This window comes from Phoenix dactylifera, chromosome 1 (genome assembly GCF_009389715.1).
Source record: "Phoenix dactylifera cultivar Barhee BC4 chromosome 1, palm_55x_up_171113_PBpolish2nd_filt_p, whole genome shotgun sequence".
Taxonomy (NCBI): domain Eukaryota; kingdom Viridiplantae; phylum Streptophyta; class Magnoliopsida; order Arecales; family Arecaceae; genus Phoenix; species Phoenix dactylifera.
In genome coordinates, this window is record NC_052392.1 from 1,481,441 (window position 1) to 1,507,788 (window position 26,348).

At 48.4% G+C, this 26,348-nt stretch overlaps 1 protein-coding gene across 3 annotated transcripts; it reads right to left on the bottom strand.

The window, feature by feature from the left end:
• Nucleotides 1–441: 441 nt before the first annotated feature.
• On the bottom strand, nt 442–11,512 carry LOC103715763 (importin subunit alpha-4). Of its 3 annotated transcripts, none has more exons than XM_008803509.3 (11): nt 11,078–11,512; nt 5,322–5,418; nt 5,139–5,230; nt 4,931–5,062; nt 4,623–4,808; nt 4,358–4,521; nt 4,148–4,226; nt 2,933–3,061; nt 2,557–2,684; nt 2,273–2,407; nt 442–1,099 (listed from the first exon to the last, which is right to left on the bottom strand). In XM_008803509.3, the coding sequence occupies exons 1-10, from the start codon at nt 11,294–11,296 to the stop codon at nt 2,320–2,322; spliced, it is 1,314 nt and encodes a 437-aa protein (XP_008801731.2). In that variant the 5' UTR covers nt 11,297–11,512; the 3' UTR covers nt 442–1,099; nt 2,273–2,319. The 3 variants fall into 3 exon arrangements, 2 of the variants coding, with proteins under 2 accessions (XP_008801731.2, XP_008801729.2); XR_605439.3 differs by having other exon boundaries at nt 963–1,099; nt 2,269–2,407; XM_008803507.3 differs by lacking the exon at nt 2,273–2,407 and having other exon boundaries at nt 445–1,099.
• Nucleotides 11,513–26,348: the final 14,836 nt, after the last annotated feature.

The following is a 26,348-nucleotide window of genomic DNA, read 5'->3' on the forward strand; positions in this document are numbered from 1 at the left end:
ATCACCTAGGGCTCTTCGGTGAGAGAGCTAAACATAACCTAAGACCATAATAGCTCTTCTTAGAAATTCAACTCGATAATAGTGAACCAACCGGCATGTTAATGATATGAACTATGCAAACTATGGAAGATGGTTAAAGAATAATTCTTGCATCATTAAGTAATAAGGGCAAAAAAAAAGGAAAAAAAAGAGAGAAGAAAATGAAAAGAAAGGAGATACCACCATCATTCATCCATAGAAACTACAAAATCCCTATTAAAGGGCTGCTTTCTGAGTAGATCACACCAGTTCTATACATTGATGTCTGCAACCATAATCCGCATGTTTGCTAGAAAACACTACAGGGAAATGCTACAGAACAATCACCTGCACTGCCCAAACCAATTGGAAGTCAGACTAGGTGACCAATCCGCATGGCGATAAAGAGAACTCGTGACCCAATACAAACAAAAATAACTATAACACTTATTAAGCTTTTGTGACAGCAAGAATGATCCAATCATACTAATTTGCAATTCTCCAAGTAAACTAAACACAAAACATCAATCTAATGTTTACACTTGCAAACAGCATTCATCAACTCCGCTACTATAGCTGTTTCGGAGTCAGATCAAAAACCCTGACCCTCCTATTGGGTGAATTGATAGACCCTTGAATTCATACAACAAAATAAAAACAAAAAAAGAAAAAAAAAAGGAAAGCCTAGTACGGTAACAGGATATTTCAACCAAATTTGAAGCCACCAGAAGGAGCAGAGGGCTGGTTGGCTCCGAATTCAAATGTCGCGCCCTCACCAGTACCCTGCACGACCTGTCCTTCATCATCTTCCTCAATCCAGTATCTCTCCAAGATCTTTATGGTCTTCTCATAGATCTCATTGTTGTCATGGCCCTGCAGATTCTCAATTTTATCTAGTCCCTCGCATTCATCTATCATCTGGGCATAAGGGTTTATGTCACCAGTTCTACCCAAGTCTTTCTCAGCCTCGCCCACCTTCAGAATGTTCTCAAGGCCCTCAAGACACACAGTCACAATTCGTGGGTCCGGGCATACCAGAAGATCACACAGTGGCTTAATGCATCCTTGGCTCGCCAAAAAGCTGCAAAATGAGAAGAAACAAAAAAACAGGATATTTATCAATTTATTGACAAGGGAATAATCTGTCGGATTTACAATGTTGCTCAGAAATCCAAAAAGAAGAAAGGAGGTTCTGACTTCAGAGTGATTATGTTGATGACATATGGACAGAACTATTAGCTAGTCATCTAACGACAATGATCCTACCTACATATCTGTTTCCAGTGCCTAAATATCAAAAAACGGTATGAACAATGTGTATAGGTCCTTATATGGAAGTAGACTTAAATATAGGGCATTGGCTTTTCTTTATTTGACAACAAATTTGACAACTTCTGTGATTTTAAAAGGAAGCATTCTTCTTTTTAATATCATACCCTCCCAAAATTTGTTTTGCCATTGAACTGCCATAAATCATGCATAGACCATGATAAATTTTGTACACGACATAATATTTTTACAGCGTTGTAAAAAAATAAATATAGTATTGTGAAATGCCGAAGAATATGGACTTATAACTACAATGTTCTATAATTATAAGATGTTTACTTCTTCACATGTAAAGTACACAATCAAGAGATGACAAACACTGAAGACAAAAAAATATTCATGTGCTTTCAAATCATATTAAGAGCTTTCAATATCACATTAAAAGTTAGCCTAATTAGTGATATGTATCATAGCAAGCAACACCATTCATCCACTTAACAATGTTCACAGGCCTGAATATTCATTTGCTTAAATTTTACATTTGAAGTTATTTTCTGTGGGGCTTCCTCTTTTATTTTTCATTACGTCAATGAATTGGGGGTGCTTTCCCCTCTCTTATGCAAGAGAGGTATCTTCCTTGGTGGAATATTATAATCACAAACAACAAACTTCATTTGCTTAATCATGTTTTGAAAAATATCTCAAGGCAGCTGGTGAGAGTTTGACTTTAAATGAGCTTATCAAGATATAATACACAATCAGCCAAATAGATATATTTGCACATATGCTATGCTTACGTCAATCTGTACATAGGCAGAGCCGGTGAGAGTTCGACTTCAAATGAGCTAATTTTTTACCGTACAAAAAGATAATTTAAGAAAATAGATATATTCGTTAACAAGATAATAATGACTTGAAAATAAGTTTAAAAGGTCAATGGAACTTTAAAATAATTTAAAATCACTAAAGAATCTTGACAACCTACAGATCATTTTCCCTAGAAATATATACTAGGTATTAAGGATGGATACGTCATTGCTCAATTTTCATGTCAACAGCAACCAAACAGCCAGAAAAGGAAGACCAAATGACTGGTAATTGAACTGGTAGGAGATCCGCTCTGAAAAAAAGATGCCAAGGACAACAGTCACAGCATTTCAAATCAGCAATTTATTAGCATATGTAACTGGTTGAGATATTATGCCAGGTTACTTAATTGCTCAAAATAAGTAAAAGCACTAGTAAGTTTACATGAAAAACAAAACATACTGGATCTGCTCATTGGAACCCCCTGATGTAGCATTTGATATAGCCCATGCTGCCTCTTTCTTAATGTCAAATTCAGCATGTTGCAGCAGCTGTACTAGAGGATTAATGATGTTTGCATCTATAACAGCCTGTAGCATGGCATGGATCAGAAAAGGTACTAAAATCAGGCTTCCTTCAAAAATAATTCAATACCACTTTGTGGTTTCTTTGTCTGAGGAAGAAAAAACAAAAAAATAAAACAAAGCAAAGGAATAAATTAAAAAAAAAAATGAAAGAAATCTCATTGCATCAATGAGCAAGCATTTGATATTAAGTCATGGTGTATCAGTTACAAAAGACATGCTGCAAATGTATCTCTAGCAGGCATGTACTTTACCTGGATCTGGGCTTTACTCCCAGCGGTGATGTTTGAAATGGTCCAGCATGCCTCTTTCTTGATGCTTTTTTTATGATTTTGTGTGAGAAGTTGAAAAAGACAACGAAGCGCTTGGTTTTCAATTACAACCTGCAACATGCCTCACTAATAAGTATGAATCTTTAATGCGCAGATTACACCTAAAGAAACAATTTAGCACCCAGCAAATATGGCTAAAAGAACTTTTTTGTGCATACATGCTAACCTTTGTGGTCGTCTTTAACAATAAAAACACTAAGGCGATCTTCATACACTCAATATGCTGTCCAAGGACAGCATACTAGAGTACTGAACCTAACACTAACGATTAACTAGCCTTTCTAGTGATACAGTCATTCGAGAAGTCCAAATTTCAAAAAAAATAGAACTGCTCTATAAGATTTCAACTATCTGCTTATCAGGACATCAGATATTCTCCGGTCATTAATCCTAATAATATCTTATTTCAGTGTTCCAGCTCACCGTTATCCTCTTTTCCAAAACCATGCTGGCCACCAGCACTCTTTACAGGTACATGCAAAATACCAGGATCCAGAGCATCCATACTCCCCATTGTCACAGAAAAAGCACCACCTTGCCGCATATGAATGGACACTGGCTTCAAGATTTACACATGCAATCATGCAGAAATATCTGATATCTTGAGAATGATATCTCCCTAATAATGCCAGGGTAATAAACAGATTCAAATCATTTACTCGTCAATAGGATCAGTGGTGCCGACCAGATGAGCCGAGCCGAGCCAAGTATCAGGCTGCTTAGCTCAGCTCAGTACATCAGAACAGCTGCTCAAACTCAGCTCGAGCTCCAGCCGAGCTTCACATCAAGTACTCAAGCTTGGCTCGGCTACACTCGGAGCTGGATTTCAGTCAATCAAGGCTGAGCTTTTCCACGGAATCTGAACAAAGCCTATGTTCAAGCTAAGCTCATTTATGAAGCCGAACCCTAAAAAACTGTTTGAGCTTGGCTCGTTTTTAGCTGAGCTAAGCTCAAGCGAGTAGTTAGCGAGCCAAGCCTGAGCTGCCCATGAGAAGAATTGCAGCCCCAGGTTGACATAGATAAGTTATCTTATTCATTGATTCTTATACATTCATATGCACATGAAGTCTAGTTAAAGAGATATTCTGCAGGATGCTAAAAATTGCCTCCTAGTTGGCATCCCAATATAAGACAAACCTGAGTCTGAGCATCATCTCCAGTGACAATATTTCCCACTGTCCTAAGAGCAGGTATAAGAACTGTCGGAGATGGATGACTGAAGGAAAAAATTGCTTGTCAGTTATGGTAAAAACAATACACAAAGCAACAAACAAAAACAAAGAAGTGAAGGATTAATTCTCACAGCAGAAAACAAAAAAAAAAAGGAAGTGAAGGTTTAATTCTTACAGCAGAAGCTCAATGAGCCTTGGGCAGACACCAGCCTCTATCACAGCTTGAATTTTATCATTAGTTCCATCAGAAAGATAAGATAGTGCCCAGCAAGCATCTGTTAGGACTTCTTCATCTGTTGAGTGAATAAGTTGCCGAAGAACAGGGAGTGCAACCTTTGTCTGATATGACCAATCAGACAGGCCATTAGCAGAGTTGCATTAAAAAAAAATGCTAAGATTTTTTTCTCAAGGGAACCAATGACTTTAAATAAGTTCCACACCTGATCAAATGGGGCTGGTGGTTTCCCACGGCAAAAATTGGATAGTGTCCATGTAGCATTCCTCAGCATTGATATTTTTGAATTTTCATTCAATTGAGCCAATAAGGGTAGGAGGGCACCATGACTGAGAACAAAGTCCCTACAACTGGGCGAGTCACCAGCAACATTACCCAGGGCCCATACAGCCTGTTAAAGGTCCGAATTTAATAACATATTACCAGATATTCAAGAAGAAAATGGGGTTTTGAATTGTAATTAGTTTATAGATGATCTTACAGAGAAGAAACAAAATTAACAAAGCAATTAACCTGCTCTCGAACATCATCACTGGGAGAGGTCAAAAGTTGCACAAACTTTGGAACAGCACCATGATCAATGACAACTCGGGTATGCTCTGAAGTCCCAGAAGCTACATTGGTCAATGCCCATGCTGCCTCAAACTGCAAGAATTATAAGCATAACTACCAAGTGAAATGTAGCTTATCGTTATTACAAACTTGTACAGATATACTATACCTGTAGTTGTGGCATATCATATCTTGAGAGAAATTCCACAAACCTGGGGACCACACCTGTCTTAATGACCTCTTCAATAGGTGGGCTCCTCTCTAGAAACATATTTAATTGCGTATCAATAACAGAATCTGTCCAAGCCCTGATAGATAACGAGCATATTATCTTCAGTATAAGTACACATACCAATTGATAGAAGTTTCCTGAACTGGGTAGTTGCTTCTAACTGCATAGCAGGATCATCGGACCATACTCCTTGCACCATTCCAGGAAGGCTTTCCAACTGCAGAGTACATAAAAATGATGATATCAAAAGAAATTTTAACGGATACAGACAATAGAGATCAAATATCTGACAAAGTCAGCTGCTACCAGATCATCTCTTCAATTTTGTGCAAACCAGTTTTCCTCTATTCCCAACCAACATATTTCACACTATTTTCAATTTGGTTACATTTGAAAATACAAAATCAAATAGGTTTTTGACCCTATCCTGTCAGTATAAAAAGTTTAAACCAAAAAGATAAGCCAAAGAGTTAAGATGAAGTCACTTTTTGATTTGTAGATGCCCCTACATTATTCCAGAATTAAAAATGTTCATCCAATGAAACATGTCAAAGTCAAACTGGGACAGAAATAATTTACACACCATTATGTACTGAAAGATAAATCATGGCGCTTATTCTCACTGTCCTCCCAACACTATGATATCACTTCTTCCTTCCAAAAAATTATGAAAAAATCGGGCATGGTGCGTATAATCCGCGAGGATTTGCAATGTAACTCAGCCAGTACATCAACCAATGTCAATTGCAGAACTTTACAACCGGGAGGCACACCATAGATATTTATATTATTTAAAAGGAAGAAAAAATACAGAAAAAAATATTGCTGTCATCTCCAAAAACTACACCAGCAGCTTAGCTACTGATAGAATTTTAACAACACAAAAAAAAACTGCAACTTAATTTGCATATAAATTTGTTGCAGGCCTCACTCAAACCACAGAGCTGGCAAGGCTATATGCAATCCAGGCAATAAGGATTGACCAATATTCCAGGGGAACTAAAATCAAAGTAGTGAGGATCAGCTCTGCCATCAAAATCAGAAAAGTACTACAAATCTGAGAAACAACACTCATCATCCATGAGTATATATATCCCTCTTTTTAACTCAGAGAAATGGTCCAAAATATACGCTCTCCAGTTTATGTACTTCAATAAATGAAGCAATGACTCCGGTATGACAGTAAATACCAATATAGGGTCTGAAAGAAGCATCTATGGATATTTTGGTCAGTGTTGGGTGAAAAAGGATTAAAACCATTCATTTTGAGCTGACCATAAATGGGTTTCAAATGCTAGTTTCAGCTTGCTTCCAGGTGAAATCAATCAATTTGGTCAAAAGGAATCAATTTCCGCCAAAAATTCAAACCTTGATAGGTGAATCACAATACAAGCCCACCACTTGGTGAATCAAATCTTTGACCATATCATATACTAAAACACCGTCTACAGTGCATGTGGTAATAGCGCTGTGATCAATAAAGTCATGCGCAGCATTATTCATATAAATTCTAAAAGAAAAAGATAAATAATTTGATCACAAGTTCACAACCTGCTATCAAAATCAAATTTAATTAGACAAGTCCAATGGAATCATGGGTATCCATATAAGCAGTTGTGCATTGCACGTGGCTAGTGCCTAGTGCCATAGTCGATAAGTCATTTGCAGGCAAGATGAGCTTCCAATGAAGCTTAAAAATTGAGAGCCGCAAATGGTTCTATGGACGCATTTTCAACTCAAATTATACCCTCATGAATGATTAAATATTCCTAATATAGCACATTGACCATGTCTTGGTTCCCAAAAACAAGGTGACAACTCCTTCGCTCAGAAAAATGAGGGGCGAGAGTGGACCTGGTGGAAGCTTTCATTCCTTTGGTGAAAGTCATCAAAGGCTCTCAATGGTGAGTTTGATGTACTTGAACTTTGATGCCCCATGGCAGTCAAATATTCTACTAATTCTATGATTCTATCTATCCAAAGCAATAACACATGTAGGAAATCAACATCTATCTGCCATTGATCTTCAACTGGAAGTTCATGAACATAAAAAGATGATGAGATGAGATAGTGATGACCACATCATGTTGCTGAATGAGAGATTGAGGTGATTCTTAAAAGAAACACATTAAAATATGAAGTCTAGGAGGACCGGCATTCTATCAGTATAATATTTTACTGTGGATTTATATATTTGGTCCACAAAGGTCCCCAAATCTTGCTTGGGCCTGAACTTGTGGTCTCACTTTTAATCTTTCCTCCAGCCTCTAGGAGTCCACATGTTATGTACTTGATAATGGAGAATGACTCATGTTTGTATTCTCTTTCTATTCTCTTTTTCCCTAATAAGGAATATCTAGTTATAGACCATAATTAACACAATTTTTGAAGGTTTGATTTAGACATCCTTCAATGCATTCTTGCTAATGATTACATCTTCAACTAATACCAACTAGGCAGATGAAAATTCAAATCTCACACAAAACTTGTTGATGCTATGTTATGTCATCTCATCTTTCATAAAACCCTTTGACAAAAATCCAAGCACCACCATCCCTGAGGCCTCCTCAAATCTTCATTCTGCATACACAAAACAATGAAACATCTAGAGTTCTTCACCACTTATTCTACTCCTATTCTTTCTTTCAGAAAATTATACCATCATTCCTAACTTGATCAGGCATTCATCTGGCACTTTTGTGTTTGACATGCTAATTTATGTGCAATTACCCATTATTAGCTCAACATTCTGGTCTATATAAAATTAACTACCTTCTGTGCTCCTATAAATTCCCCCCCCCCCATTTTAAAAGCATGGGAAATCACAGAATATACTAACATCATTCTTCAACTATCAGTGGTATTCCAAGTCAATGTAGTATTTCTCCAACTACCTTGCCACCATTCAATTTTATAAATGCAAGATAGTGAAATATTAGGATTAGAGTATCTCTTGGCCATCAATAAAAGTTTAGGCTCATATTTTCATTTTTCTTCCCCACAAGAGCTGCATTTCATGTACTCCATTAGTCTGTTTTTATTCCACTAAAATTTATAACCTTATCCACCAACACTATACTCCAATGTTAGAGGACCAAAGTTGTTAATATTGGGATCAAATCATGAACCATATGAGGGGATAAATCAGATCAGATCAGGTATCTTTGATTTTTCAATATTTAAAAATATAAAAATTATGAAAATCAAGAAAAATGCATCTGTTATAAAGTAGAAGAATAGAAGACAATATATATATATATATGCATGGATGCATATATAGTGTAGTTTCCACCATCATAAGCCCATATATAGCATGTCTAATGAAACAAACATCGTGCATAATTATTCAAAAATATCTATATCAACCTATCAATTTAATTATCCTTTTCTGCTCTTGATCTTAATCCATAAACTCCCAGATATTTTTTTTCCAAAACCTTTTAGAAGTTAAAAGCTCTTAACAAATTTAAATGTTTGGGCATATTAGAGATAAATAAATAATTTTAAAAAAGCCATATAAGAATTCCACATGATTTAATATGTAAATAACATGAGCATGTTGGACCTTATGATCCAAGGCATTGCAAAATTCATAAAATTGATTTAGATTTTTGATGATCATAACTGATCCTGATCAAGGGATGAGATCCATATCGTTTAGCATGAATTTGATTTGGATTTAAGATCTGGATCGTGTGTCATAAGATTTTAACAGCAATGGTGAAGAGTTTGTTTTGGTTTATAGTTTTAGCAATTTTTGAGGCTTCAGAGGTTTTGCTTTTGTTTCAATAATCTCGATTAGAAAGTACAAACTACAATCGTCAAACCCTTGTTCCAACTTCCAGGAGTCAGCTCCATAAAATCATAAAACATCAAGCAAAAAGAAATTGAAAGTATCAATTAAAACTACAATGAAAAAATGAATAAACATAAAACCGAAACAAAATTACTAGAAGGTTCAGAACATTTAAATATATTGTTTCAGTATTGGGATTGAAATAATAAAAACATCATTAAAAAAATCAAAAAGTTATGTTTAGAGTGCACTTTATCATTTGCGATCGAACAAAAAACAACAGAAGTATTTCTGAAAGTTGAGCTCTAGCACAGCTAAACTTATTGTTACTTTTCTTTTAAATATATTAGAAGTCTAAATTCAAATTTAATATAGAAAAAGTGCTCCTCAACATTTAATGAAATGATAGAAATGCAAGGAATTAAAATAACCAACCTGCATATACATTAAATTTGGCCCCATAAGTTAGTTTCAGCAGAAATTCTAAAACCAGATCACGTCCAGGTTGACACTTGAAACTGCAACAAAAGGTTCCATTTTTCATGTGAAACTTCAACCCATGTATTACTTCATGGTAATATTTAATCCGGTCTTCATCTCATCAATGTACACTAGCCATCTGCAAACAGCATACACCACTGGACCTCCTCCTCAATGTCTATAAAAAGTTCATCTAGACAAGTGCCTAAAGAACTCGGGCCCTACTGTAGCCAAAGAGTGCTTTCTACTCTTTATATAACAAAACATAGTCATCGACATTTCAACACAAGGTGACTTGGTGATCAAGACAATATATTTCAACAATTAATGAAGGGGTCGGTGCTTATACAAATACAAATACACACACACACACACACACACACACAGACATACATACATAAATATATAATTAACTTGATTAGGAGTTAATATTTTAAACAAGATTCCATTGTAAAGGATGGGCATGGGCTAAAACAATGAGCTTATTACAGTGTAAGAGATTCTTATTAATGGAAAAACAATCATTCCACATACATAAAACTTGCAAACAAATTTACTGAATTAAGAGTGACTCATCCAATGTTGGGAAAGCTATGAATAGACACACATGAGAAAGTGTCAAAATGTACATTGAACATCTTAGATGAAAAGAAGACACATTCGACCATCACCATATCATAACCAATATTAGCTGAAATTCTGGACTGATGAAGTTATCCTTTATCACACTGACAAGTGACAACCCTTTTTCTTCCTCTTAAGCTATGAGAGTTGGAGGGAGAAAAAGTATCAGATACTTGATCTTTATGCTGGCAAGCCAATCTACAACCTAAACAGGTTGATTTCCAGCAAAATCAGCAAATAATAATCCGATGTCCAAGACAGTCATTCAGAATTTCTTGGGCAAAAAATTATTATTTTTATTATCATGGAGACCAAATAGTTTATCATAACTATTAAGAACACTGAATTTCTGATTTTGATATCCATGGACCGCAAGAGGTTACCATTGATCACAGGGAAATAAAATTGGTCCACAGCAGACATGTAGTTTTGCATAAAAGAAACTGGCTATGGCAGGACCTATTGACAGTAATCCAGAATAATACAGCATGGTTCCTAATGACCTTAGTTCTAATTTTTATGCAATCCTATCACAGTCGTGTCAAACATGTCAGAGACTAGTATATGAACAGACTCCAGAGACCAGACAACAAACTACTGCACATATTAAACCCGAATTCCTTCTGAAGAACTCTACAAATCTCATAAATACATGTAATCTAATTGGCAGGAAAAAAGAAAAAATGAAATCATATCAATGAACCCTAGTTTCACGGAGATCACACTTAAACAAGCGAATCCAGATCTATCCATTAGTATTTACCAAATACCCACTAAAGCCGGCCCAAGAAGATATCGGAGGCACCTGCAGTAGGAATCAATGCATATAAAAAGCAAGCCCGATTCAAATCGAAGGCATTGGTCATAAGACGAATAAAATCGACCCTCCTATTTCAGAGCAAGCAAAGCCAATCAAGGATCGAGCAGGGAAGGCAAGAAAAGAACAAAAGAAAGAAGAAAGGAGAGATTGGGTGACCTTCTTCTCGATCCCGGTCGAGTGATCGAGCTGAGCGGCGGCGGCAGTGGCGGACTGGAGGAGGGCCTCGCGGCGCTTCTTGAGGAGGTTATCCTCCCTCTTGCTCTTCCGGATCTCGACGAGGTTGTCCTCCCGCCGCCGCCTCGCCTCCTCGGCGTCGACCCCCGTCTTGTAAGCCTTCTTCCGGACCTCCGTCCGCGTCGTCGGCCGGAGAGACATCGCTCCTTCCCTCCTCCTCCTCCTTCCCCTCCCACCAAACCCCAACAAGGGATCGAGATCGCGATCGAAATCGAGACCTCTAGGGTTCCTGTTTAGCTAAAAGTTGGGGGTATGGGGGTCGAGAATGTAATAAATTTCAATATAAACTGCATCTCCTATGCCCCGACGGATACTAGGCGCGGATCGGACCGATCGGTTCATCCTCAAAGGCGACTCGGCCAAGTGATTAACTGAATCAGGGTGAGAGATATGCAGGCGAGGGCAATCGCAGACTACTACAGAAGTGTAAAGCTTATTAGGCTACACATGTTTACAGAGAAGCTAACTATGCAGCTAACTGAATTGCTTTTTATGCGGCTCACCACTCTAGAGATTGTGTTTGGACTTTGAAGGAAGTGTGACAGTATGCCGAACTCTTTAGTTACTTTGTTGTTTTCAGATTTTGTTGGCCGCATCTACATCCGTAGGGTGTGAGCCACCATTGCGCAAAAAAAAAAAAAAAAAAAAAAAAAAGTTATACATGAAATAGCCTTATGATATGGGCTGTTGCTGGGCTTCTTTCGGGACTAGGGTATAAAGCCCATTTTGTGGTCCAATCAAACAAATGCTGGTTTTGGTGGCAATTTTGGACCAGAGATGGGTGGGAATAGGGTTATTTGATCTTGCCTTCCATGTTCCACTTCCTCCTCCTTCTTCTTTCTTTTTCTTTTTTATCCTTTTTGCTTGTTCTACAAACAACAATTTCATGGATGGCCAACTAGAGTTATCTTCTATAAACAAGCATTTCATATGATTGGCCTACGTAATTGAGGTTCGTGCGTTGCATCGACTGATACAAGAGGATCATCAGATTCAATGTAGGTCATTTTGATCGTTACGGATAGAATTGGATAGAGTTTAGGAAGCTGAATCAGAAGCCAAATTTTTAGGAGCTATAACTTAGTTATATAATATCCGATTAAGATGTTTTTTTTAAAAAAATTGAATGACTTTTTGAGATCTACAATTGAATCATCGATAAGCAGATGCGCAAAAATTAATCGACTGCACATAAGAAGGAGGTTAACACCATGATAATGATAGGATCTCCGAGCTTGATTAAGTGATGATTTCTTGTATGTCAGATAAGTCAGGAAAGAATGCTCGAAATTACTTATCATATCACCACTTAGTTCGTTGGTTTGATATGAAAGCCGGTGACGGGTTGAGCAGTACATGTGGCCATGTATAGTCCCAGCACCCAACTTGGACTGTGACATTAGATCAGTGACTTGGATGGTAAATGGATGGGTAATGTACTCCAACTCATGATGGATCAGCAGACTGGCTTTCATTTTTGTTGTAGGTTGGCATATATTGATTGATTTGTTGGCTGTGAATTGGATGTCTGTTTGTCTTGTGGGGCAACTAGTGCATTTTATTAGTTAGTTGGGTCTAGTGGATGCTCTATGGGACTATAAAGCCACATCAGTTAGGACTTATGTTGCCTTTCAGATGAAGAGTTGCATATTAGGTTCTTTTCTATAGCTTCATGACTTCTTGTCTCAGGATTAGATAAGTAAAGCTGGTAGGCAAACAGATTTTCACTTGCTTTGTTTGTTACATGGTTCATTTGTTAAAGTATGAGTTAAAATTTCAAAGTACATCACTTTACCTAACATTCATATAGCTGGTACCAGGAATCAAGAACAAGGGCATTGGCCCATGAAGTTGAAAGGAGGGAGTTGAGTCATTCCCACCTGAATGTAGACTAAATGACATCAAGTTGACTAAGTCAAGCAAGCTTTCCTATGACCCACAGTATGGAAAACAAATCTTGGAGGATAATCTTAATTAAGCGCCAGCGCCGATGGATAAACCTAATCAAGTCCAAACTTTCTTGACTAAAAGTCATCTGAAGTTAGGCTGGTGCTATGGTACTTGACCAAGCTTAGATAATAAGATATGTCCATGCTTCCCTAAAATTATGCAAGATTATGTGCCTACAAGATTACATGAATCAAATCTCCTTTCTTATCGAATCAAACGTGATCCAATATCATCTACGGTTCGATGATTCTATTTGGTACATAACATGTTAAAAATCCAGGGTTATATTGGTGTTAATATTGGGGACCTAAATGTGTGCAGCATAAGAGACACTTCAACCCAAAGCTGGATTGGATTTTTGTCGGAGGCTCACAATACTGAGTTGATAGTTAGAGATTGGATGCAATGACAAGTAGTGTTTTTAACTGGTGTGGTGGGTCCGATTGGCACTAGCCTGAATTGAGATCCTCTCTGGTTTGTGCTGGGTTGGGGAGGTCCAGTCCCCCGCTCACCATCATCGGTAATTGCATGGTGATTATGTCTGCATAAATCTTGTATGATTCATGAGATAGTAGGTCTCCTACATACCATGGACCTAAATTATTCTCATTTTCATGCAATACATGGATGATTCATGATTACAAAACTAGAAGCTCCTATTTATTTATTTATTTATTTTAGGATGCCTTTAGTTCGCGACCAAAATCGGAACTAGAATAAATTGGAATGGAAATCGGAATAGGCCATATTTTCCAACGTGTTTGATTTGTGACTGGAATTGAAATCGGAATAGGATTCGAATACTGAGGAAGAATTAGGATTGAATTTTGTGGGATTGGGGCATATTTCCATTTTCTTTTGAATCGAAATGGAAATGGAACTTCCTCCAACCAAATTGCTGGAACGGAAGTCATTCATTCCTACTTCTATTTCAAAGTCCAACTCGCCCCAGCCAACTATGCTCTTAGTCTTGAACCGGAGAGGAACCAAACTTAAGTAGCTGAGCTATTTCTTTTAGTTAGCCTTTTGAGCTATTATTTTGAGGATCATTCCCATCAAGATGTCTAATGGTTTAATGGTTTAATGGCAGGGCTAAGAGGTAATTGCAATCACATACCATGTCTAATAGTTTAGATATTCAAAATTGTTACGGGGGAACTTAGCCACCATGCCCCACGTGACCGGCACGTGCGCCCAGAAAGACTACGGCTGCCCCTTGATCCAGCAATCCGACCTCGGGTCGGATATCTTCGGCTCCGCAGTCCGACCCCGAGTCGGCTGCCCCTTGATCCAGCAATCCGACCTCGGGTCGGATATCTTCGGCTCCGCAGTCCGACCCCGAGTCGGCTGCCCCTTGATCCAGCAATCCGACCTCGGGTCGGATATCTTCGGCTCCGCAGTCCGACCCCGAGTCGGTTGCCCCTTGATCCAGCAATCCGACCCCGAGTCGGTTGCCCCTTGATCCAGCAATCCGACCTCGGGTCGGCAATCTCTTGACAACAACAGACTGTTCTTCTGAGGCACGCCGCGGCCCCCTGCTCCACTACTCCCTGCAACGGCCGAATCCGGCGCTGCCCCACGATCCCCTGTAACAACCGTACGAAGCGGAGCTCCACTACGCCCTGCCATGGCCGTACCCGGTGCTGCCCCACGACGCCCTGTAACGGCCATGTCAGTGGCAACCCCATCGTGCCACACGATGACCAATCCCCAGAAAAACCCCCCAGCCTGATATATATGGGGCTGGGGGGGAAGGGGGGTGAGCAAGATTCTCCATAGCATCATCTTACCTGCTACCTCTCCTTCTCCTTCGATTCCCTCTAACTTGATCGTCGGAGGGCCCCCACTACCCCAGTGGTGGTGCGAGGCTTGCTTGCAGGTTTTCCGGCGGAAGGTGGAGCGCAACCAAAGCAATTCAAAAGGAACCCCGTTCACACCGCTGTGCCAATCGTTCTCGGTTTGGACCCCCAGCAACAGTTGGCGCTAGAGGAAGGGCCGGATCTCAGAGCAATCGTAATGGCACGGCGAGGTGGTCGTGGAGCTTCCAATGCTTCCGGTCGCGGGGCCTCTCGCGCCACTGGCCGGGAGGCCGCTGCATCTCCAACACGCTCTCAGCAACACTCCACCGCCCCACCGCCCATTCAGATGGTCGAAGCCGCCCAGTTCGACCAGCTAACCCAGCAGGTTCGCACCCTCGCGGAGGCGGTGCAGAATCTGCAGGGTGCGATGTCCCGGGCGCCGCAGCGGGCTCAGGAGCCGCTGCTGCCTGAGCGTTCGCCTGTCCTCCTCAACCCGCGCTCCTTCCTCTCCCATGGGGAGGAGCGCCGGCGCGAGGAGGATTCTCGAGCACGCTCCATTCTGCCGGGACTTTCCCACCGGAGCTGCGCGGGGTACGAGAGGCGGGCCCGGGCGCGTTCCCAGACCCCCCAGTCCTCGAGGAACCCGCGCTCCAGTCGGTCCCCCTCTCGCCGCTCCTTGTCTCCCACCCACCGGTCGCGCTCCCTGGACCGGCGGGTGGACGATCTCCACCGACAACTCCAGGTCCTGAAGGGCCATTCCAAAGATCCCTTCGCCGACTTAGAGATCTCCTCCCAGCCGGCGCTCGCCTCGAGGATCCTGCGGACCCCGAATCCGCCGGGGTTCAAAATGCCGGCGATCGAGCCCTATGACGGGGCGGCGGATCCACGGGATCACGTCGAGAGTTTCAGGACCCTCATGCTCCTCCATGGAGCATCAGATCCCCTTCTCTGCAAGGCTTTTCCGGCAACCCTCCATGGCCCGGCGAGGGCATGGTTCGCCGGGCTGGAGGCTGACTCAATCCGGTCCTTCGACCAGTTCACTCGCCTCTTCATCACTCATTTCGCCGTCAGTAGCCGGCGGCGACTGGTCTCCGACTCCCTCTTTGATGTCCGGCAAAACGAGGGAGAAAGCCTGCGGGATTATCTTACCCGCTTCAACAGGGCTACGCTGGAGGTCCGGAACCTGAGTCAGGAGGTAGCTCTTTCAGCCCTGAAGCGTGGCTTCCGGAAGGGCAGACTCACCTTCTCCCTGGACAAACGCCTGCCGCGGAGCTTCCCAGAGCTGTTGTCCCGGGCGAACCAGTATGCGGACGCCGAGGAGGCGGCCGCCCACCGGAGCAAGGAGGCCGCCGAGATCCCTCAAAAGCTTGGGAAGAAAAGGCGGAAAGAGGCACGCCAGAGGAGGAGCCCGACGCCTCAGCGTCGGCGCAGAAGCCCGTCGCCGGCGAAGAACCACGGCGCCCCACGCCCTCGTTCTCCGCCCCGACGTTTTCACCGGTACACCCCTCTCCTAACCCCCCGGGCCCATATCCTTATGGAGATCAAGGGGCGGGAGGACCTCCCGGCACCGAGACAGATGCGGAGGATCCCTGGAAAGAGGCCCTCCCGGGCGTACTGTGAGTACCACCGAGACCACGGCCACGACACGGAGGACTGCTTCCAGCTTCGGGACGAGATCGAGGCTCTCATCCGCCGGGGGCGTCTCGGTCGATATGTGAGCGACCGACGTCCCCCCGCAGACCCGCGTCCGGCCGACCCGGCCCCTCCGGAGCCTCGGGAGCAGAATCGACCCGTTGCGGGCGTGATCCACACTATCACTGGGGGCTGCCCCCGGCCCGTGAGGAACTCAGGGGGCTCGACGGAAGCGTCAGGGGCGGCCGTCGCAAAGAGGCAGAGGGTCGGCAATGTAATCACCTTTTGTGATGAGGATGTAAAGGGGGTTCAGACCCCCCACGATGACGCCATGGTGATCTCCCTCACTATGGCAAACTATGATGTAAGGCGTGTTCTTGTGGATAGTGGAAGCTCAGCTGATATCTTGTTTTACGAGGCCTTCCAAAAGATGGGCTTGTCCAGACAATTGTTGCACAAAATATCCACCCCCCTCATAGGATTCACCGGTGACGCTGTCCCGGCGAAAGGTGTCGTTGAGCTGCCTCACGGTGCGACTCGGGTTCTTGGTCGTCCGTGTTCCCTCGGCCTACAACGCTATCCTCGGACGACCCGGACTGAACGCCCTTCGCGCGGTGGTCTCTACGTACCACTTGCTCATGCGGTTCCCCACGGCGGTCGGGATCGGGGAGGTCCGAGGCGACCAACCGACCGCACGGCAATGTTTTCTAGCGACCCTCAAAGGGAAGAAGCCCGCAGAAGCCCTAAGCGTCGAGTCCTTTGATGCCAGAGACGAGGTGGCCTTGCGGCAAGGGGAGCCGGCCGAGGGTGTGGTCGAAGTTCCCCTCGAGGAAGGCCGCCGGGACCGGGTGGTCCGGGTCGGCGCCAATCTCGATCCGGGAGCTCGGGCCCGGTTGGTGGAATTCCTCCGAGCCAATGCCGATGTATTTGCCTGGTCGGCGGCCGATGTACCTGGGATCGACCCGGAGGTCATTTCTCACGCCCTCAACGTCGACCCGACCCACCGGCCAGTGAAGCAGAAGAAGAGACACTGTGCCCCGGATCGGATCCGGGTGGTCGACCAGGAGGTAGACAAACTCTTGGAGGCAGGATTCATAAGGGAGGTGAGTTACCCCGAGTGGCTGGCAAATGTTGTACTTGTCCGGAAGGCGAGCGGGAAGTGGAGGATGTGCGTCGACTATACCGACCTGAACAAGGCGTGCCCTAAGGATAGCTTCCCGCTTCCGCGGATAGACCAACTGGTCGACGCGACTTCCGGATATCAGCTGCTGTCTTTCATGGACGCCTTCTCCGGTTACAACCAGATAATGATGGCCCCACAGGACGAGGAGAAAACTGCCTTTATAACGGACCGGGGGCTGTACTGCTACAAGGTAATGCCCTTCGGTCTGAAGAACGCTGGCGCCACTTACCAGCGCCTCGTCAACAAAATCTTCAAAGAGCAAATCGGCCGGAACATGGAGGTATACGTGGACGATATGCTGGTGAAGAGCCACCAGGCAGACCAGCACATCGTGGATCTGGAGGAGACTTTCACCACCTTACGGAAGTTTCGCATGAAGCTGAACCCAGCGAAGTGCGCCTTTGGCACTTCGGCCGGGAGGTTCCTTGGTTTCATTGTCAACCAACGGGGTATCGAAGCCAACCCGGACAAAATCAAGGCCATCCAAGGTATGTCCCCTCCGACCAAAGTAAAAGAAGTTCAGGAGCTCGCTGGAAGGGTCGCCGCGCTCGGACGATTTGTGGCAAAATCGGCCGAACGCTGCCAACCATTCTTCAAGGTGTTAAAACGCCCAAAAGACTTCCTCTGGACGGCCGAATGTCAAGCAGCATTCGACCAGCTCAAGGAATACCTGGCGTCTCCTCCCCTACTGTCCAAGCCGCAAGAAGGGGAGATGCTCTACCTCTATCTGGCGGTCTCCCCAACCGCGGTCAGTGCGGTGCTGGTTCGGGAAGAGGCAAAGCTCCAGAAGCCTGTGTACTACATCAGCCGGGTCCTACGGGACGCCGAGACGCGGTATACGAAGGCCGAAAAGATCGCCTTCGCGCTGCTGACCGCGACCAGGAGGCTCCGCCCCTATTTCCAGGCCCATTCTGTCACCCTCTTAACTGATCAACCGTTACGACAGATCCTCAGCAAACCCGAGAATGCGGGACGGCTGGTGAAGTGGGCAGTAGAACTCGGTGAGTTCGACATCCGCTACCAGCCTCGACCCGCCATCAAGGCCCAGGTGCTCGCGGACTTCCTCGCTGAGTGCACGGTGCAGGAGGCGGAACCTAGACCGCCGGAAACGCCCAGCCTCGACCTCCCGACCTGGACGCTTCACATCGATGGGTCGTCGAACCCCGAGGGTGGAGGGGCCGGGCTGGTCCTTACCAGTCCTGATGGAGTGATAGCCGAGTATGCCTTGAGGTTAGGATTTCCAGTTACCAACAACGAGGCGGAATACGAGGCCCTAGTCGCAGGACTCAAACTCACCGGGGAGCTCGGCATCTGGCGTTTGAAGGTCTTCACCGACTCCCAGCTGGTGGTCGGGCAGGTCCGTGGGGAGTTCGAGGCCCGGAGCCCGACCATGCAGAACTACGTCCGGAAGGTGCAAGCACTCATTCCCGACCTCGGCAGTGTCGACATCCAGCAAGTCCCCAGAAGTGAAAATGTCAGGGCCGATAGGTTGTCCCGCTTGGTGGGCGCAGAGGCGCACAACTTGTCGAGGGCAATCTACCTGGAGACCCTGGATGCCCCGAGCATCGGCGAGGCTGGAGCGGTGATGGCGATTGATCCGGAGCCGTCTTGGATGGACCCGCTCGTCGCCTACCTCGCCGAAGGGATCCTCCCTGAAGACGAAGATCAAGCTCGGCGACTCGTCAAGAAGTCCGCCCACTACGTACTCTATGAAGGGAGGCTGTATCGGACCTCGTTTACTGCCCCCCTCTTAAGGTGCCTCCGCCCCTCGGAGGCGGCCTACGTCCTCGGCGAAGTCCATGAGGGCGTCTGCGGATCGCACTCGGGGGCTAGGTCCTTGGCGCACAAGATCATGAGGCAAGGCTATTATTGGCCTACCTTGTTGGAGGACTCAAAGGATCACGTACGGAAATGCGACGCCTGCCAGCGCCACGCCAACGTCCAGAGAGTCCCTTCTGTCCCCTTGGCACCAATCACCGCACCCTGGCCCTTCGCACAGTGGGGAATGGATATCCTCGGACCATTCCCCGTCGCTTCCGCCCAGCGAAAATTCTTGATTGTTGCAATCGACTACTTCACCAAGTGGGTGGAGGCAGAGCCGCTGGCCACTATCACGGAGGCGCAAGTCCGGAAGTTCGTGAAGAAAAACATCATTGTCCGATTTGGGGTACCCCGGGTCCTCATCTCGGATAATGGTCGACAGTTCGACAACAAGCATTTCCGTGACTTCTGCGAGGAATTCGGGATCGAGCATCGGTTCACATCTGTGTCGCATCCCCAAACCAACGGTGAGGCCGAGGTGACAAACCGGACAATCCTCCAAGGAATTAAGGCGCGAATCGGTCGGACGGGGCAAGCTTGGGTCGAAGAACTCGAGAACGTCCTTTGGGCGTATCGGACCACGCATCGGACCCCTACCGGGGAGACGCCTTTCAGCCTAACCTATGGCACGGAAGCGGTTGTCCCCGTGGAGCTCGGACTCCCCTCGCCCCGGGTGGCTACGCACCGACCCGAGGCCAATTCGGAGCAACTCCGAGGAAACTTGGACCTCTTGGAAGAAGCGAGGGAAATGGCGCAGGTTCGGATGGCGATGTATCAGCGGAGGGTGGCTCGATATTATAACTCCAAGGTCCGACCAAAACTTTTCAGAATCGGAGATCTGGTGCTAAGGCGAGCCAAAGCATCTCAACCCGCGGAAGGAGGGAAGCTGGCGCCAAATTGGGAAGGCCCGTATAGGGTTCGCTGGGTAAACCGACCTGGCTCCTACCAGTTGGAGGCCCTAGATGGTCGAGAAATTCCAAGGAGCTGGAATTCCGCTAACCTACGGGTGTATTACCAGTAGAAAGACAAAGCCAGAAAGACAGTTCAAAAAATGTATAGTCCTTTTCATTTCAATAATTCCTGGTCGTAATGGCGTGTTCGTGTGATTACAAAGAATTCCCAAAGGGGGATTGGGGAGTAAAGAAAGTAAGGAAGAGGTGGGGACTCCGTAGAGTTGAAGACCCGGGATCCCGAACCCTCCACCCGAAGCAGCTGCAATCCCACCGGGCGTGGGTGCTTCTCCCCGGAGGCGCCATCGACGCCTCACGCAAAAGACGAAGAGCCGGCGCTGACGAAGAAGAAGTGGACGAAGGAGGAGTTCACACTGCTCCTAGAGGAACGCCACCTCCAAAGGATATTCCGGCCCTCCCCAAGAGAAGGGGAGGGAAGGAATACAAGGGAGAAGAGCGCGAGGAGGCGCGATCCCGGATGAAGCGTCTGGCGCAGAGCTCAATCGGGAGGTGGGACGGAAAAGAGGGGGGATGTGATCCCGGATGAAACGCCTAGAGCGGAGTTCCACCGGGGAGAATCTCCCCGTTGATCCCAGATGAAACGGCTAGTTGGCGGAAGTCGCGAGGGGCGCACCTCCCGTTCTTCCGGCAGGGGCTTCCCAGCCACGCACCGGAGAGGAGGTCCACGATCCATGGCAACCTGGACAGCTCCGGCTTGGCAGGCTCCACCGCACCTGCACTTATATTTATAGCCAAACTGTGGCCCCCCGGTCGTTCCGATGCGGGTGGCTCCAATAAATGCGGGCGCATCGAATCCGGAGCCGTTCCGGCTCTCGAGGCGTATCCTCCCACGACCTCCTAAGCGTCGTTCTCCTTAATTGCATTCTTCATGCAGGACACTCCGGGCGGCGTGTATCCCACGGCACACGTATCTCCGCACGCGCCCAGGCCGCATCCGCCTCGAAGAACGCGCGTATCGCGGCCGCTTAACTGGCACTCCTCGCAAGCAGCAACTGGCCGATCCGATTTCCCAGGTAACGCCTCAATTAGCATTTAATAGCCTTCTGGTGTTCCCCAGGCGACGCGTCGAGAGGAGGAAAAATACGATCGCAGCTGGCCACGGAGAAATCCCGTCGAGCGGCAAGTGATAGGCGCGCGACCAACGAGCGGAATTCCCCGAGGCTCAGTCCTCGGATGCCAGGCTAACCCGATGATCATCCCGGGAGCAGACTAGCCTGAAGCCCCGACCGGTCGCCTCGGCTTGCGCCAGCCTTGGCCGACCAACGAGCGGAATTCCCCGAGGCTCGGCCCTCGGATGCCAGGCTAACCCGATGATCATCCCGGGAGCAGACTAGCCTGAAGCCCCGACCGGTCGCCTCGGCTTGCGCCAGCCTTGGCCGACCAACGAGCGGAATTCTCCGAGGCTCGGCCCTCGGATGCCAGGCTAACCCGATGATCATCCCGGGAGCAGACTAGCCTGAAGCCCCGACCGGTCGCCTCGGCTTGCGCCAGCCTTGGCCGACCAACGAGTGGAATTCCCCGAGGCTCGGCCCTCGGATGCCAGGCTAACCCGATGATCATCCCGGGAGCAGACTAGCCTGAAGCCCCGACCGGTCGCCTCGGCTTGCGCCAGCCTTGGCCGACCAACGAGCGGAATTCCCCGAGGCTCGGCCCTCGGATGCCAGGCTAACCCGATGATCATCCCGGGAGCAGACTAGCCTGAAGCTCCGACCGGTCGCCTCGGCTTGCGCCAGCCTTGGCCGACCAACGAGCGGAATTCCCCGAGGCTTGGCCCTCGGATGCCAGGCTAACCCGATGATCATCCCGGGAGCAGACTAGCCTGAAGCCCCGACCGGTCATCTCGGCTTGCGCCAGCCTTGGCCGACCAACGAGCGGAATTCCCCGAGGCTCGGCCCTCGGATGCCAGGCTAACCCGATGATCATCCCGGGAGCAGACTAGCCTGAAGCCCCGACCGGTCGCCTCGACTTGCGCCAGCCTTGGCCGACCAACGAGCGGAATTCCCCGAGGCTCGGCCCTCGGATACCAGGCTAACCCGATGATCATCCCGGGAGCAGACTAGCCTGAAGCCCCGACCGGTCGCCTCGGCTTGCGCCAGCCTTGGCCGACCAACGAGCGGAATTCCCCGAGGCTCGGCCCTCGGATGCCAGGCTAACCCGATGATCATCCCGGGAGCAGACTAGCCTGAAGCCCCGACCGGTCGCCTCGGCTTGCGCCAGCCTTGGCCGACCAACGAGCGGAATTCCCCGAGGCTCGGCCCTCGGATGCCAGGCTAACCCGATGATCATCCCGGGAGCAGACTAGCCTGAAGCCCCGACCGGTCACCTCGGCTTGCGCCAGCCTTGGCCGACCAACGAGCGGAATTCCCCGAGGCTCGGCCCTCGGATGCCAGGCTAACCCGATGATCATCCCGGGAGCAGACTAGCCTGAAGCCCCGACCGGTCACCTCGGCTTGCGCCAGCCTTGGCCGACCAACGAGCGGAATTCCCCGAGGCTCGGCCCTCGGATGCCAGGCTAACCCGATGATCATCCCGGGAGCAGACTAGCCTGAAGCCCCGACCGGTCGCCTCGGCTTGCGCCAGCCTTGGCCGACCAACGAGCGGAATTCCCCGAGGCTCGGCCCTCGGATGCCAGGCTAACCCGATGATCATCCCGGGAGCAGACTAGCCTGAAGCCCCGACCGGTCACCTCGGCTTGCGCCAGCCTTGGCCGACCAACGAGCGGAATTTCCCGAGGCTCGGCCCTCGGATGCCAGGCTAACCCGATGATCATCCCGGGAGCAGACTAGCCTGAAGCCCCGACCGGTCGCCTCGGCTTGCGCCAGCCTTGGCCGACCAATGAGCGGAATTTCCTGAGGCCTAACCCTCGGATGCCTGGCCTAGCGCCGGAAGAATTTCCTGAGGCCTAACCCTCGGATGCCTGGCCTAGCGCCGGAAGAATTTCCTGAGGCCTAACCCTCGGATGCCTGGCCTAGCGCCGGAAGAATTTTCTGAGGCCTAACCCTCGGATGCCTGGCCTAGCGCCGGAAGAATTTCCTGAGGCCTAACCCTCGGATGCCTGGCCTAGCGCCGGAAGGATTTCCTGAGGCCTAACCCTCGGATGCCTGGCCTAGCGCCGGAAGAATTTCCTGAGGCCTAACCCTTGGATGCCTGGCCTAGCGCCGGAAGAATTTCCTGAGGCCTAACCCTCGGATGCCTGGCCTAGCGCCGGAAGAATTTCCTGAGGCCTAACCCTCGGATGCCTGGCCTAGCGCCGGAAGGATTTCCTGAGGCCTAACCCTCGGATGCCTGGCCTAGTGCCGGAGGAACTTCAAGAGTCAGGAGTCGGCGAGACGCTACCAAGAGTTAAAAAGAGGAAGGACGAAAGTGAAATGAGGAAACACTTGGTTTGCATTAACTTTCGTTGCATCAGGGCCGAGACCCATACAACATGGCAAAACGCCAACATACAAAGAAAAGAACAAAGAAAAAGTACAGAGGGTCAGCTTGGAGGAACCCCTGGATCGGGAACGGCGAGCACGTCCGCGAAGGGTAGGAAGACGGTTGGAGAACCGGCAGGCAATGGCATCGGAGGGGAGTCGAGGAGGGAGACCCCACTCAGGTCAATTCCGGGGTATTTAGTGGACACCCTTGCCAGGCCTTCATCGAAGCCTAAGGCAAAGGAGTCGGACCCCGCATCCGACATGTCACGGATGAACTCGGCGGACTGACGATAGGCCTGTACCGCCTGACGCCCGATTTCTGCGCTCTTCTCGGCCAGCGCCGCCTCCGCTCGCTCCGTAATCTGAGCTTTCGCTTCCATGACCTTCGCCACAATCCGCTCGTCCGCCTCGGAGGAGACCCTCAGCAGATCGGCCCGAGCCTCCATGTGCTTCGCCTCGGCAGCGATGCGAGCAGCCTCAGCCTCCTCCAGGCGCGAATGAAGCTCCTGGTTGCTCGCACGAGCCCCCTCCAAGGCCGACTCCAATTCGGCCATCTTGGCTTCAAGAGATCGGGTTCGGTTGCGGGCGTTGTCGGCCGACTGCTGGGCCTTCTCCCACCTCTCCCGGAAGTCGGCAGCCTTCCGGGACTGCTTTTCGGCTCGCTCCTCCGCCTTCCTGATCTCGCTTTCGAGACCCGAGGCAACCTTGAGTTGCTCCTGAGCCTCCAACAGTTGCCTCTCGAGGGCGGCGAAGCCGAGTGCCCGCTCTTCGGCCACCTGGAGCCTCGTCTCGAGGTCCCTGGTCGTTCTCCCCGCCGCAGCCTGGCCTCCCTCCTCTACAGCTTTCAGTCGGCTCTCGGCCTTCGCCAGGAGCCTCGCCTGTTCCTCGTGGCTCTCCTCCAGACGGATCATGTACTGGGCGAGCTAAGAGACAGAAAAAATGAGAGCGTCAGACGGGGATCAATAGAGCCTATAAATGACGAAAGCGACCAAAAGAACACTCACCGACATGAGGCAGACGCAGCTGGCAGCTCCGACTTCAGGGATCCTCATCTGCCGGACCTGCCTACGGTCACCCTCCAGCAGCATCATCTCGATGAGGTTTCGGGCGCCGGCGAAAGTGAAGGCCGACCCCGACTTCGCCCCGGAGCCGGACGGTGGTTCTGCGGCCTTACCCTTACCCATTGCTTGAGGGAGAGTCATGCCGACCGTGCTCGGGGCGGGGGCCGCGCCAGAAATCGATAGGGTCCCGCTCGGCCGAGGCCTCGGCGCGCCCCTCCTCGTATCATCCGAGGCCGACCGAGTCGAAGGCCGGGCTGGGGACCGACCGCGTCCGACCCGGCCGTCTCGGGCGCGCCCGGATGACACCTCCGGAAAAGCGGTAGTCTCATCACCGGAGGGCTGATACGGCGTCAACTGTCGGTCCGAGCCCGCGGCGTCCCCCTGACCGGTGGGCCCGGACCCGTCTGTCGGCGTCGGAGTCGCCTGCTGGCGGGGCTTCTTCGCCGGTGGGACCTCGCTCGGAGGAGTCCGTTTCTTCCTCCGGACCGCTTCCAGTAGGGACGCCCTACTAACAGCCATTGCCCTGTCTGATTGCATGACGTCGTCGATTTCTGCAAAAAGAACGAGATGGTTAGAAACTGAGAAACTGATGGAAAGAAGAAACGAAAGAGGAGAAAAGAGCTAAAAAAGAAGAAGTGATGGCGGGCTCACGGTCGGCAGGGACCGAGCTCAGACCGACGTTCACCAAGGCATCCTCGGAAATAAGGCGAGCCACCGGGGGGAGCCGGCCCTCGGCAACCAACCCCCTCAAAACGGCGACGCCATCGGACTCCTCCCTTGACAACCTCGATAGGCCGATCGGAGACTTCATCGGCGTCTCCCAGGTTGTCCCGATTCCCCAAGAGGGATCTACGTCGATGAAAAAGAAACGCTCCTTCCAGCCATGAATGGAGGAAGGAGCCTCCTTGACGAGGCCGCACCCTCGCCGCGCCGCAAAGCACCACCACCCTCTGTCCCGGGGGTGGCCGTTCAGGCCGTAGCATTCCCAAAAGACATTCAGGGTGGCGGGAACCTCGTGCATGCGGCAGAGAACCTGGAAGGCCGTCAGGGTACGCCATGAGTTCGGCACCAGTTGCGTCGGCGCCACTCTTAAACCTCGAAGCACCTGCACGACTAAGTCCGAGGGGGGAAGCGGAACCCAGCCCGAAGGATGTCCTCATTAATGGCGACCTTCCCTGGAGGAGGATGGGACATCCTCTCCTCAGGCCCCGGGAGCGTAACGTTGCAGGCTTCGGGAAGGTGGTACCGGGCCACGAACCTATCTAGGTCTTCGGGACCAGCTCCGACTGAATGCGGTCCGCTCTTACTTCGTCCATCCCTAACGGCCAGAGAATCTACGGTCAGGACGGGGTCAAGA